The sequence below is a fragment of the Notothenia coriiceps genome, unplaced genomic scaffold, assembly GCF_000735185.1.
Source record: "Notothenia coriiceps isolate Sejong01 unplaced genomic scaffold, NC01 NC01_scaffold00016873, whole genome shotgun sequence".
In the NCBI taxonomy this organism is placed as follows: domain Eukaryota; kingdom Metazoa; phylum Chordata; class Actinopteri; order Perciformes; family Nototheniidae; genus Notothenia; species Notothenia coriiceps.
In genome coordinates this window covers 385469-398679 of record NW_011349574.1, presented here as the reverse complement: position 1 = coordinate 398679, position 13211 = coordinate 385469, and the positions used below count along the sequence as shown (strand labels likewise).

The 13211-nt window shown below is 37.3% G+C and overlaps 1 protein-coding gene across 1 annotated transcript in view; it reads right to left on the bottom strand.

Annotated features, from left to right (window-relative positions):
• The window catches only part of LOC104949920 (collagen alpha-1(XXI) chain-like), a 40584-nt gene that overhangs the window by 21205 nt on the left and 6168 nt on the right, over positions 1 to 13211 (bottom strand). The window contains exons 9-17 of the mRNA XM_010776359.1: positions 12099 to 12176; positions 11970 to 11981; positions 11559 to 11648; positions 10711 to 10764; positions 10538 to 10591; positions 9831 to 9884; positions 9692 to 9745; positions 9149 to 9202; positions 8791 to 8844 (exon numbers count right to left, since the gene is read on the bottom strand). Of these exons, the coding sequence (XP_010774661.1) occupies positions 8791 to 8844; positions 9149 to 9202; positions 9692 to 9745; positions 9831 to 9884; positions 10538 to 10591; positions 10711 to 10764; positions 11559 to 11648; positions 11970 to 11981; positions 12099 to 12176 (504 nt within the window). The remainder of the gene's footprint in view (positions 1 to 8790; positions 8845 to 9148; positions 9203 to 9691; positions 9746 to 9830; positions 9885 to 10537; positions 10592 to 10710; positions 10765 to 11558; positions 11649 to 11969; positions 11982 to 12098; positions 12177 to 13211) is intronic.

Genomic DNA, 13211 nt, shown 5'->3' with positions numbered 1-13211 from the left:
CTCTGGACTTGAGTCCGGACCTGAACCTGAATGTGAGTCCAGGTACACAGCACTAGACATGATTGTCACAGACTGTGATCTGTCCTTGGTTCAGAAAATAGAGCCCTAGATAATATTATGCTTAAACTTTTTATTCCATGACATGTTTGTGGCTCTCTAAAAAATACTTTACATGATCACATATGGATAAACCATAATACTGTCCCAACATTTGTAGACCTGCTTACAATATAACTAAGGCCGTTCTGTGCCTGGCTGTACTGTATGGTCCTTAAATGTATTTGAATTGGTTATTTAAAATAAATCCTGTGAGTAATTGAAGTTGACTTGGCGTTCACCCCTTAGGACCTACTGTTGTTGAACCTGGTCTTCCTCTTAACCCAGATTCATATGTTCTAACTATAGTCCTGTTTCAGTGCTCTGCACCGTGTCAAGTATGACACCCAAAGATTTAAATTACTTTCTTTCTGTTCAAGCTCTCTGAAGACAGAGATTACAAAGTCCCAACAACATATATTTTAAGTGCAGCGCTCTGTATGTTGGCAGTGAGGAAACAACTGAATTAGCTCTCCACTGCGTCTGTTTTCTTTTGAAGTGTCTCGCCGCACTACGCATATAAACCCATAAGAGCAGCAGACCTCATAATTACACAGCCAAGACGCCCACCACGGCCCAATAAATGACAAGATGACATAAATTCTCTATGCGTAGAACAAGAGAAAATAGACAAGTGCACAGGGACTGGTCCAAGCAGAGAGCTGACTAACCTGCTACTGCCACAGGCTGTTAAAGCTATTGTAAAAGAATGCTTGACGTCTTTTAGTCTAGCTATACTTCAATGAATTTTGATAGAGGATCTCAATGAAAGGTTGATTAAAGACAAAGACAGCTAGAAGAACCATGCAATTAAAAAATAGAGTCTGTGTCTGACCACATCCTTTTGTAACAAAGGATCACACCGTGTCTTTTGTTCAGTTACTGCCCCAAGTGAGAGTATCCAGTTTAGCTAGTTCAGGCTTCACTTCTGGACACATCCATTTGCAATTTCAAGGCACGTCCGATCGGCAAGAGACTCCAGGCAGACCCAGAACAGGCTTACTAGGGATTACTTTACCAATCTGACATGGCAACACCTTAGGATTCCCCTGGAGGAGCTGGATGATGTGGCTTGGGAGTAATGTGTCCCTATTCATACATAGGGATGTTTATAGTACATGTCTGGAGTTTGTATAGATGGTATAAAAGCACCAAAATTCCCAGAAGTTGCCACACTAAGTAAATCTGTCACGTATCTAAAATCGCACAACAATTTCAACAACTCATGGAAGGTCAAAGCGTTTTGACACAGCAAGTTCCAGAAAGAAAAACACAATCATTCAAGATTAATGAAGTTAAGGCAGAGCACTGAACAAGGCTAACATTAATTGACTGGAAACAGCTGCTTCAATTATGCTCCAGTATTAGTTCCTCAATCATCAGCTACTACCAAATTTGTTGTGACATACAATCATATTCATGCAAGTCTACAACTATAAGTCTGCTGCAGCTTTCCCAACCACCCTTCAACTCCTCTTATGCCTTCATTTTGGAATAATTTAATTAATTAATCAGTGCACAGAAACAAATCCTCTTACAGGAGTTGGCAGTAGCTTAGTATTAGTGACCTGGGTTGGTAACTTGCTTGTCTGTCTGCGCAGAGTGTGGGCTGGTACCTAGAGAGGTATTTCTTAGACACTGCCAACGTGCCCTCAAGCAATGCTCTTGCCCCGTTCCGCTTCATAATAGCTGCCATGCCCACTGCTCCTTAAATGCAGAGTTTACATTTAAATGTGTGTGCTGTGTGCATGTGTCAATGAATCAAATATTCTATTCAAATTCTCAATACAAAATAAATAGGGGGGCACTTGCTGAGTCCAAAGTATCTTGGCTTGGCAATAGGTGGGTTGCAAGTTCAAAGTATAACAACAAAGCCATTTCATTTTCTAGGCAAATGTCTCAGTTGCCATTTCAATTAAAAGAGAATATCAGCATTCTATGCATCATATATATTTAACCCCCATACTTGTTATACACTGTTCTTTACTTTCTAAAGAAGCTTTAGAAAACCTCCAGCTGCTACATGAGTGTCTCCTTAATGAGTTAAAAATTAGGAAAAATCAGACTTGCAACAAGGTTGATTAATTGTAACCTCAAAATATGTAAATACCCAAGGAAACATGCCTGTTCACTCTACCATTATAAATTGTGTCAGTAAGTGTCAGGGATGCTGCTCATTTGCCTCACTCTGAGCATTTGAGTGAAACAGCACCTCCATAATCACCATGACTAATCACCTCATTAAAAAACCTAATGAGTGATGGTACAGCTCTTAAATGTCTTCAGTTTGATGCATTGTTTCCGGAAATGGATTTTATTTTGGGCATCCAGGGTTACTAAACTAAAAAGTCTATATCTTTTAGACAGTGTTAGACGGTTAGGGCACATTAAAGTCCTAATGAAAAAACATTCAGTCATCATATTAGTAGTCAAAAATAATGTTGAGTTTTGTATTTATAAAAAATTTTAAAAGGTTGAAAAGTAAAAATGCACCTTCTGACTCAGCCACCTGGAGGGGCATGTTCCTGTGTATGTTGAATTGACGGAAACTTGTAGGCTGAGCCCCAGCATATTTGATTTAGCCGACCTGTTTTGGACAGCCTTACTCTGCTATTAGTGGTACGCAGAATGAGGACCACACAAGCATCTGACCAGACTCAAGTGACATGTGCAGGTACGTTAACATGCTGTTAAATGTGCTGCAGCTGAGCAGCTAAAGAGCTATCTTGCCTGAAAACTAATATTAGCAGTGCATATTTCTGTGCATTCTTTCATGTTTGCAAGTTAGATAAAAAGGAAAGAAAACAAGAAAGTAAAGTGTGTTTTGGCATACATTCTGCAGCTGCTGTTTGGCTCTGATCATTTGAAAAATAATAGAACACTGATAATACTGCTTTTTTCATGATTTGATTGGCTGTATTGAAATAAGGTGTCCTTCTCATAATTTAATGAATAATTCCAAAACTATGGTTGTCGTTGTAAAACCAATAGGATGTGAAAAATATATGTTTACCTTTAGGTTTTTTTTGTTTTGTTTTTTCTCAAATTATTACAGGAGAGGTCAAATGTGTATATCATCTAGCATTCCTAGCATCTAGCATTCCATCAAACAGACATATTTTCAGTTAATGTATATTACATAAATGATTCATGCTTCCAACTAAATATGTTTTACCATCACAACTTCATATCTATATCTTGCAAAAGTGAGCATTCAGTTTGTTTAGCAAATCAGTATTTGTTTTGCTTCAAACCCATCACCCCCAGGGTGCTGTGTAGATCTAAATTTAATGTGAATAACTGATGATTTGGAGGTCTAACAGTCTTGAGGCTGGAGAAGCTGTAGCTCACATGTGTAGTTGGGAGGTCTCTGAACTTACTCCTAAATTACAAGCACATAGTTAAAACCCAAAATGCTTGCATCTGATTTGTATAAAATTCCCATTTTGAACAGTAAAACATCTCGTCTCCTAACAGGTAACAGTTATGCTTCTTGTAATTAAATAGAAAGAATGTGATATATAGTATCTGCATCTCTCACTGACAGGGAAACCTCCAAAGCTGCATTTGAAAATCCATAATTTTGGGTGTAGAAAACTCATAATAAGAGACCTACACATTCCACACATGTATTAGTTGTTAACTTGTTTCACTTGAGTGTGGAACATCAAATCCAAAATGGAAATTGAAAGTTTGGGTAAAGTATCATGCTGAAAGGCGGCACTTGTATTAGCATGTGTGGGAGAGTGTGATTAAAGGCCGTGCAGACAGCCTTAAGCCTTATACAGTATATCCAAGTATAGGCCTCATTAACATTCAATGGAGCTGTCATGGATGGGTGGACAGAAATGATTTGCAGTTGATGGAAGATTCTTCCTCAGGCGGCGACCACACTGCAAGCTAATTTGGTTCAAGGATAACATCTGGATGTTTTTATATTACTTTATGATTGGCTTTTTACTCTCTATAGTAGTTGTGTGAACTGCAATAATGTTGGGCCTACATAGCAGTGTCACATGGCAAATTCTGTTCAGACAATTCGGATTCTCCTTTTGAAATATTCGAAACGCCAAAATCTCTGATTAATCAAATCACATTATTTTCAAGTTATGTACTACATATATGTTCCTCTCATGGTGCATGGTGGTCTAAATGTTTCCAAGAATAAACCTTAAGAAAATCAACAAAGTGTGGTGTAATGTAAACGTCTCCTCAAGTCATTAAAATCCACAACTTCCCAGAAAAAATACTAAGAGCAGACCTCAATGATACTCTGTAGCCCTGACTCATTGGAGTCAGGGCATATACATATACATCATCATAGGAGGACTTTTAATGGAAAAGAAAATCAGAGGTCCCTGATGTTCCCAAAACTCCTGACATGATAGTATTTAGTTATTTTGGATTTATATTTATAAGAGAAAGCCTCTCCGAGGTCCCTGAATTTATGAAAAGTAGATAATTTCTTTAAAATATTAGTTGTAATCTGTGTTGGAAAGTAATTAAATACATTTAAAGTAGGCCTGTGTACAATGTACTTTACTTGGGTATCTTTACATCATGCTACTTTACACTTTTCTTTTTGTCTGCAAATTATCCACTTTTTACTAAATTACATTTATTTTATGTGTTGAGTTACTAGTTACTTTGAAGATTTAAGTTATAAATACAAAATATAAATCAACAAATACAGATTGAAATGAGATTGGTTAAGCTACCCAGTAGCATACAGTTAAGTCATAAACACCACCTTTACCAATTGCATTGAAGTGATGAACACATAAATGCTTCAATAATTTTTAAAACAAACATTTAAAATATATTTGTGCTTACATGGGCCATTCTTCATAATGAGTACTTCTACTTCTGGCACTTAAAAGTGCATTTTGATGCTAATACTTTTGTACTTTTACTCAAGAACAATTTTGAAAGAAGGACTTTTACTTGTATCTGAGTATTTTTACACTGTGATAGTGCTACTTTTAATTGAACTTCCACCTCTAGTTGCAATAAAGAATGACATTACATTCACCAAATTGTAGAACAAGTAATCATTGTACTAGGCAATTATAACAGAGACAAAACACTCCTCAATTGACTTTTTCTGGGATGTTACCTAGTCAATACTAACATATCCATGTAAAGCCAGATCGGAGCCAGACAACAGAACAACCTGACAAATAGTCACTCACAAACAATGCTGTTGAAGTAGCTAATTGTTCAGGTCACAGTGAGATACATTTGGAGTATTTTCGATCAAAGGGCCACACTCTTTGATCAAGCCTAAAATACTTCTCACTGTGACATCAAAAAGATGTAACTATTTAGCTCAATGATTTTCTGTGCTATAACTGAAATGTGAGGCTCTCAGCTCACCTGTGGTGTACTTATATTCAGAGTGCTCCAAAGTGAATGTCCTTGTCAGTCCTCAACAAATAGAGAAAATTTGAACCCAAAATACTTCTTATTTGCTTTAGGGATCCAAGCCTGACCAGTTTGGTCAAAGAAGGGGAACAATGATTAATTAGAAACATCTCAAGTAACATGATTTGCAATATGTCATGAAAGAAAAGCATGACATAGTATAAACATGAGTATAAACATCCATTGATTAAAATGTGTTATCCAACATAGTATGACGTACCTGCTGTGAATCTAAAACTAAATTGGTGTCTATAAAAACACACAGGACACATAAACACAGCAATCCCTTAACTCTGGCATTTAGACACTTAATTTCACGGATAAAAACCTTCCGTCTAAGTCCAATGCAGGCAAAATCTGCTTTTGAACTGTGACCTTTAAACTGCAACAAGCAATTAGACCTCCTTACAGCAACAGTTGTTGTGTTTGGTAAAAAGCTGACTGTTTCCAGTTAATCATTAAGATGTTCAATGTTCTGTGACGATTCAAGTGGAAATTCTGTCTGTTTGTTGGTATTGTGGCATCTGTGATGCAACCAAGGGCAGTTTAACAATAGATTGTTCCAGGAATGTGTGATAAGTTAACCATCTGGCACATCTAATGTAAGTCTAATGTAAGTCCTGTGTATTCAATCTTAACAGAAAGCATTGATGTAAGAATATGTTATTGCATCAATGATCAAGAAACACTCAAGATCCCAAACAAGATGTTAACACTGAACCAAATTGTTGGTGGTTAAACGTAAACCACAGACTTATACATACTTATTTTCAGTCAGAGAGCTAATACTTTATAGTATTGTGCAAATACTAGCACAACACCTAAAGGTCCAATGGTAAAACCTGGGAGATAAATATTTAATTCTACAGTGTCATGGTTCTTCTTTTTGAAGAGTTTAAAGCACCACTAATCTATATTTGTTTTACTAAGAAAGTATCCATTTATTTGTCAAAGAGACCAATGGCATCTTACAGCTATCTAGATTGTTTAAGCATCTTTCAGCTCATTGTTTTGGTTTTACAGCCCAACAATGTATTGTTTTAGTTCAATCTTATTGTTCTCTTCAGTACTGTTCTTAGCAGTAATATATAAACTATGATAAAGCTATAGGTTACACCCAACTGCCAAGCAGAAAACAGATAGAGACTAGCTGGAGAACACAGTGGAGAATTTGGCAGCTAGAGAGCACCATACTTTCAGGAGATTAACAACATTAGCAGGGATTGACAGGGCCATGAATGTAATTGCTCAGGGCTGGTGAGCTTTGACTACCATCTCTTCTACGCCGCTGTCTATATGCTCTTTTTAAATATCCTGGGAGGGAGACTTCTTCCCTCAGGTATTAAAGTAGTAAGTATTATGATGTTTATTGTGAGCAGGAATTAGTAAGGGTGTAAAGGTAGATGTCCTGGTTTAGTATTGAAATCAATTGACTTTGATTTATGAAAAACATATTTCCCTTACGTCAGGCAAGGAGTTTAGCTGTTGTATTATTGTGAGTCCAAAAAAAGTCCATCACACATACAGTATAGAACATGCTGCAGATCTATCTAAATCAAGGTTTTGCATATGTGTTGACTGAAAGGAAACAATATGGTCACCATAAATGTTTTCCTAAAATGTTTTGAGGAAATGCAAAATATTGTAGGATCGGTTGGAACGCACTTGTTAAGGTTTGGTCAGCAGTTGGATGAAGTTTGTGTACTTCAAAGGTAAACTCCACAGTTAACAGTTTACTATTTTTCCTAAACACATTTACCACACACCCCAACCCCCAGACATCCACACATGGGCACCAACTGTGTACCGTTCAGCTCTCTGTATACCACCACCCTCCAGTTGGTGCAGAGCACTTCCAGATTCTCGGGGAAAGTAGTTTATTATGATAACATAAGAGTCCCAAATTACTGAGCAGGATAGCTGCAAGGCAAACTGCTAGAACACTCAAAGGAGTTCGGAGAAGACTCAAAATAGCACCCCACACTTGGAGCTGGTGGGCGTGCTCACATGTTCGCAGATGTGTGCATGTGCTCTTTCATTCAGCTACTTGTTCTTTTCAAGTTACCACAAGGGGACATCCCGTATACAATAAGAATGTGGGCTGCACTCCAGCAGCAGTAGCGTTAATTTAATTAACTGCCAGAAGTGAAAAGCGTTTTTTAATTTTACTGTATGACTTAACATTGATGCATGTAATCCTCTGTCTAGACCGCAAGCCTGGGTTTCTGTTTTTGAATTGGTGCTGTTTTACGTGTCCTGGGAGATTCCAATATCCCCGGAAATGTTTACGTTTGATTGAGTCACAAAAAATCTAGGACATTATCAAGGCATACATGTGTATTGTGTTTGTTTTTAAAAAGCAGGCTACTTTTGCGCTCATACATTTATCTCCATATAAAATAAATGACATGAACTGACTCGTGTGTAGGATAACATGCAATCGCAAATCATTTTATTTAAAAAGTTGGATTAGGTCTGCACTCTTAATGTGGCACCACCGTGGCTTAAAGAGCCCGTTTTGTGGCTACAGAAAAATATTTAAGGCCACACAGCATTATAGTAACACAATGAGGCAATGAAGTTACTGCTTCCAGGCCTTTCATTCTTTAATTGTCTTGAGGTAGCACATTTAGATTAATGCAGAAAAGTCACATGACAGAACAGTTAAGTTATAAATATATACCCTAAAAAGACTGCATCTTTTAAGGTGAGCCAGTTCACTGGATCTGGTATAGTGCTTGCTGACTCTTATGACCGTGTAGTAAATATGGATCAGACAAGCTTTAAACTTTATTTGCTTGAACTTGATCTGAATGTAATTATTTGAGTGATGTCATCTCAGGAAAAAATATCCCCTTTCTGAAAGTAGATGTTGATGCAGTGGTTGAATGAATAGAAAAAGTGAAAATTGCCTACTTTATAATTATAAAGAGATAAGAGGGAAAAGGAGAAGAGTAACTGATGAGCTCTGAGATCAGTCACTGTTTGAGCTGCTTCACAAGCACACTAACAGCCAATTGTCATAAACACACAGTCAGTGCAATCCTACAGTTAACATGTGTACCGTTGTTTTTCTACGTTCAAGCGATTAAACCCACAGAAAAATTCAGCAGTAAAATTGTTCAGTAGTCAGCCAGGCCTTATCCCCCATGTATTTAGTGTGTGTGTGTGTGTGTGTGTGTGTGTGTGTGTGTGTGTGTGTGTGTGTGTGTGTGTGTGTGTGTGTGTGTGTGTGTGTCAGGGTCTCAAAAAGCTACAGTCTGCACTGACCTTTGGTCCTGGAGTTCCAACCAGTCCTCCGCTACCTGGTAGTCCTGGCTCCCCCTGTTTGGGCAAGAAAACACACTCTGAGAGGCAAAGTAAAGCAGAGGCAGCCAAATTCAACACTATCACAGTAATAATCTGTCTAACTTCCAACAGTGCACTCTGACGGGAAGAAGAAATCCCCAACACAAACATACATGCTTATAGATTAGTAACTCTTCATCTGGCTTGATGTTGTTTCATCTGGCATCATTTGTATTATCATGATTTGACAGCTCCAATTTCAGGATTTAAGATCCTTTAACTGTCAGTAATGCTTGTTCAATGCATATTGTAGACAATGGTAAATAGAATTGTATCTTACCATTGGTCCAGCTTCTCCTGGAGGTCCCAGCTCCCCTTTGTCAGCAGGAAGACCCTGTACACAAATACATCTGCTAATATTTGTTGTTACATTTAATAAGTTCAATTTAATATCCAATACGTTTTTTTGTATATTTATTTTTTCCCTTTTAATCACCAAGGATGCCAAAAGACAGCAATACAAACCTAGAATAATATCAAATGTTAGAATCAATCTGAGCAAGGACATCCACTATGGCAATGCTTAGCATTAAACAAATATATAATAAGTCAACTTTCTTATGTCCTTGTGTAAATGAGTACTGCCCCTGTCATTGGCATGTTAAATCGTAGCATATGGTTCATATTCACACATGTTTTTTAGAATTGTGATTTGTGGCCAACCATGGGATAACCTGAGACGCCTGCTCCTTCAAATCGAAATGGTGCCTTGCGCTACAGCAAAAACTGTCAGTCTGATTTGGGTTTTTTTGTGGTTTATAAAGTAAGGCGTTCAATATCGGCTTAACTTTTGTTTTAACCATGGTTGTATGAAGAGTCTGACCTTGGTTCCTGGAGGTCCGGTTTCTCCTGATAAGCCTGGTTCGCCTCTGTCTCCCTGGGTAGAATCACATTTTGTGAGTACTGACAAGGAGATATGAAAAAGCAATCCCTTTGATACAACTGCTTTTTTAAATACTTACTTTGAGACCTTTTAGACCAGGGTCCCCACTTAGTCCTGCGGGGCCAACTTCACCCTGCCAAGCAAAGTGAACATAGGTAAGAGCATGTCGAGCAAAAATGTCGGCAAAAGTTTGGTGAGGACGTACAAATCATAAAGTTCGAAAAGGTCACAACCAAAAGATCTTGTTGTGATGAGTAGATATTTCAAATTACCAACCCACTGCGTGTGTGTTGTGTATGTTTTGTTTTAACTCCAGGTCCAAGAAATTCCAAAGAATAGGAACACTATCAGACGCCTTATTGGTAATAGAGTCAATAAAGTTACAATATATGGACGTCATCAGATCATCGTATAAGTTATAAAGTTCTATGTTATTGAAAATTGTGATACCATGATTAAACTGCAATGTGACTTTTTCTCGCTATGCTGAGCTGTCCGTGTACTGTCATTCGAAGGGAAAACAGACAGCATTTATTGAAAACATGTACATATTTTCCTGAATGTAGTTGTTTTCATACAGGACCATAGAAATGAAAATCATCATGAACCTGAATTTTGGAAACTGAACAAGATGAAAATCAGTCAATACTGGAGTGGACATGACTTTAATTTCATTGATATAAATGTATTCCTCTATTTGGAGTAATAGAAGTTTGGTAAGATCCAAGTGGAAATGCGAACTTGCATGTGACGATTTTGAAGTGTAATGCAATTGATTTTTCTTACCTTCATCCCTGTAAATCCAGAAGGTCCAAGATCCCCATGTTTCCCATCTTTACCCTGGTGACAAAGACAGCATAAGAAGATTTTATAAAGTGCAGTGCAAATGAAGGAGACTGGTGACAACATTATCAAGTGGTGAAAAAACAGAAGGTGATGGAAAAAGAATGAGTACTTACAGACTTGCCATCAGGTCCTGGTGGTCCTTCCCTCCCTTTCTCCCCTCTGAAACCCTGTAACATTAAAACACTGCCTCATGACACACAGAATTGTATTATTTTGAAATAAAGAAGAGGCCAAGCCATGTTATAATGAGTCTCTATGGCTGGCAAGGTTTGTTTGTCAGTCCACAACTTCAGTCCAGACAAAAAATATTTCAACAATATTTTGGATGCATTGCTATGACAGTCACGGTTTCTGGACGATATATCATCATTTCTCTGATGGTCCCAACATTTCTGAGTTTTGAGTGAAATGTCTCCATTCGATTGGATAGATTGCCATGACATTTTAACAATATGCTGTACTGTAATAATACTTTGGGAAACTGCCTGACTTTTTTTGTTTTTACCATCAAATGTGCCCAATGCTTTGGTCTATGACCTAATATCTGTAAAGCATATGCGTTTCCTCGTTAGCATCACTTGAACTTTGTCTTTACTGCAAATTAGCAAATGTTAGCACGCTAACATGCTAAACTGAAATTGTAAACCTGGTTAATATGTTAACCTATAAATTATAAGCACCGCCAACTATCATTATTATCATTTTGTTACCACACTACGTTTAGAATTTAGCTTAATACAGCTGTCCCTATAGGCTTTTGTTTATACAGTAGATTATAACTCAATCTAGCATTTTGCTAAGAGATGTATCTTGAAGCGGCTTCAAGGTAATGATGTTTAAACTGCTAAAGAAGCAACATACAAGTTATAAGTACAATGAATTTTGATTCTTATAGAACACGTCAGCAACATATCGTATGTATACGTGTGAGTGCTTCTGTGTGTGCGTTCGTGAATGTTACCATGCGTCCTGGTAGGCCCGCCTGCCCTTTTGGTCCAACTACACAGTTACAGTCTTCTTCCTCATCTGCAGCTGTTCGATTCAGAGGACACTAAGGAAAGACAGACAGACACAAAAACTGTATTAATTTGTATACAAAACACATTCAAAACTTTCTCATTCCTCAATAAAGCCAACCATAAAGCGGATACCAACCAGTTCGAGGTTTAGGAATATAGAAAGGTAATTTTTACATGCAAGTTTTCTTACTGTTTAAATAAGACGACTTTCTTCTAATAGATTAAACTTCAGTCCCAAGAGGAGATTTGATCATTGCTAATCCAATACATTTTATATAATTAACTTTGAATCGTATCAATTCAAACTGTATTTTGAAAGTATGCAGAAAAAAAAGATTAAAAAATGCACCTACCCTTTCATCATCCTGTGGAAAAAAGAGACAAAAATGGTAGTTATCATCTTGGTGGCCTCATGCATGCAGACATGTACATGTTTTATTAAATGTGACCTTTCCAGAGGAGATACACTTTTTAGGTCTTACCACAGAGTAAATCTCACAGGCTGTTTCTCTTTCACTCTGATGGGGATCACAGTACAGACGCAGCTTCTGAATCTCTACCTGAATAAAAAGACAAAAAGACAAAGAAAAGTGGAAATGTGGAACGTTTGGGACAAAGTAATAGATGATTCATGAAATTAGTCAATATGTACCAAAAATAGGAAGACTGAACAATGAAATTGTGATCGCTGAAAGATAAATATAAGAGTAAATTAAATGACATGTCCATTGATTTGATTAACCAACTATTAAAGCCAGATATTGTATTATAACCTTTTATCACATAGTTTTGTTTATTGGGCTGCAATGGTGACAATGGTAATCTCTTTTATGTTAACATTGAAGAATACAGATGATCAAAGCGAGTAAAGAAGAAAGTGAAATATATTTGATTATTTAAAAGAAGGGCGATGATATCACAGTATAAATGAATATCACGATAAAGATTGCTTTCTGACGTTTGAAGGGACGCTGGAATATTTAATTATATTTTAATAAAATGCTTAGTTACATCTTATTTAACCCTTGTGTGGTGTTCATATTTTTGTTACTCAGCCAGTGTTCGTGGGTCTGGTGGCCCCGCTGCCTTTTTGGGCTTCAATTCAACACAATCAAACTAGTTTATGTTAAAATACTCAACATATGTTTACTTCATCCCAATTACAAGCAATATAAACAGCATATATGGTTCATATTTGCCCTTTTACATTTGTTAGATCACATTAATGAATTAAAGTGCTACTTGTTTTTTTGCCTGCTGACCGGCTGGTTCTGTGGCTCGTCTTTTTTTTGTAACTAGCTGATGCTCAATCTCATCCTCTTCTTCAAAGTCACTGTCAGACTCAGAATTCTCAGGAATGTGATCCTCACATTCTGAAACATCTTCCTTTTCCTCTACATCATCATCAAATGGTTCTCTCTCTTCAAAAATCATTTGCAAGGCCCTCTGAGCAGAGAATCGTTTGGCCATCTGGATCAGTTGTGTTAAGGACCCAAACTGGCGGCGAAGCTTTATTTATTGTGTCCCGCCCCAAATTTGCAGCTGGGATAGAGTGTGAAAAAAATTAAGATTGGTTCCCGCAAGACATAATGCGG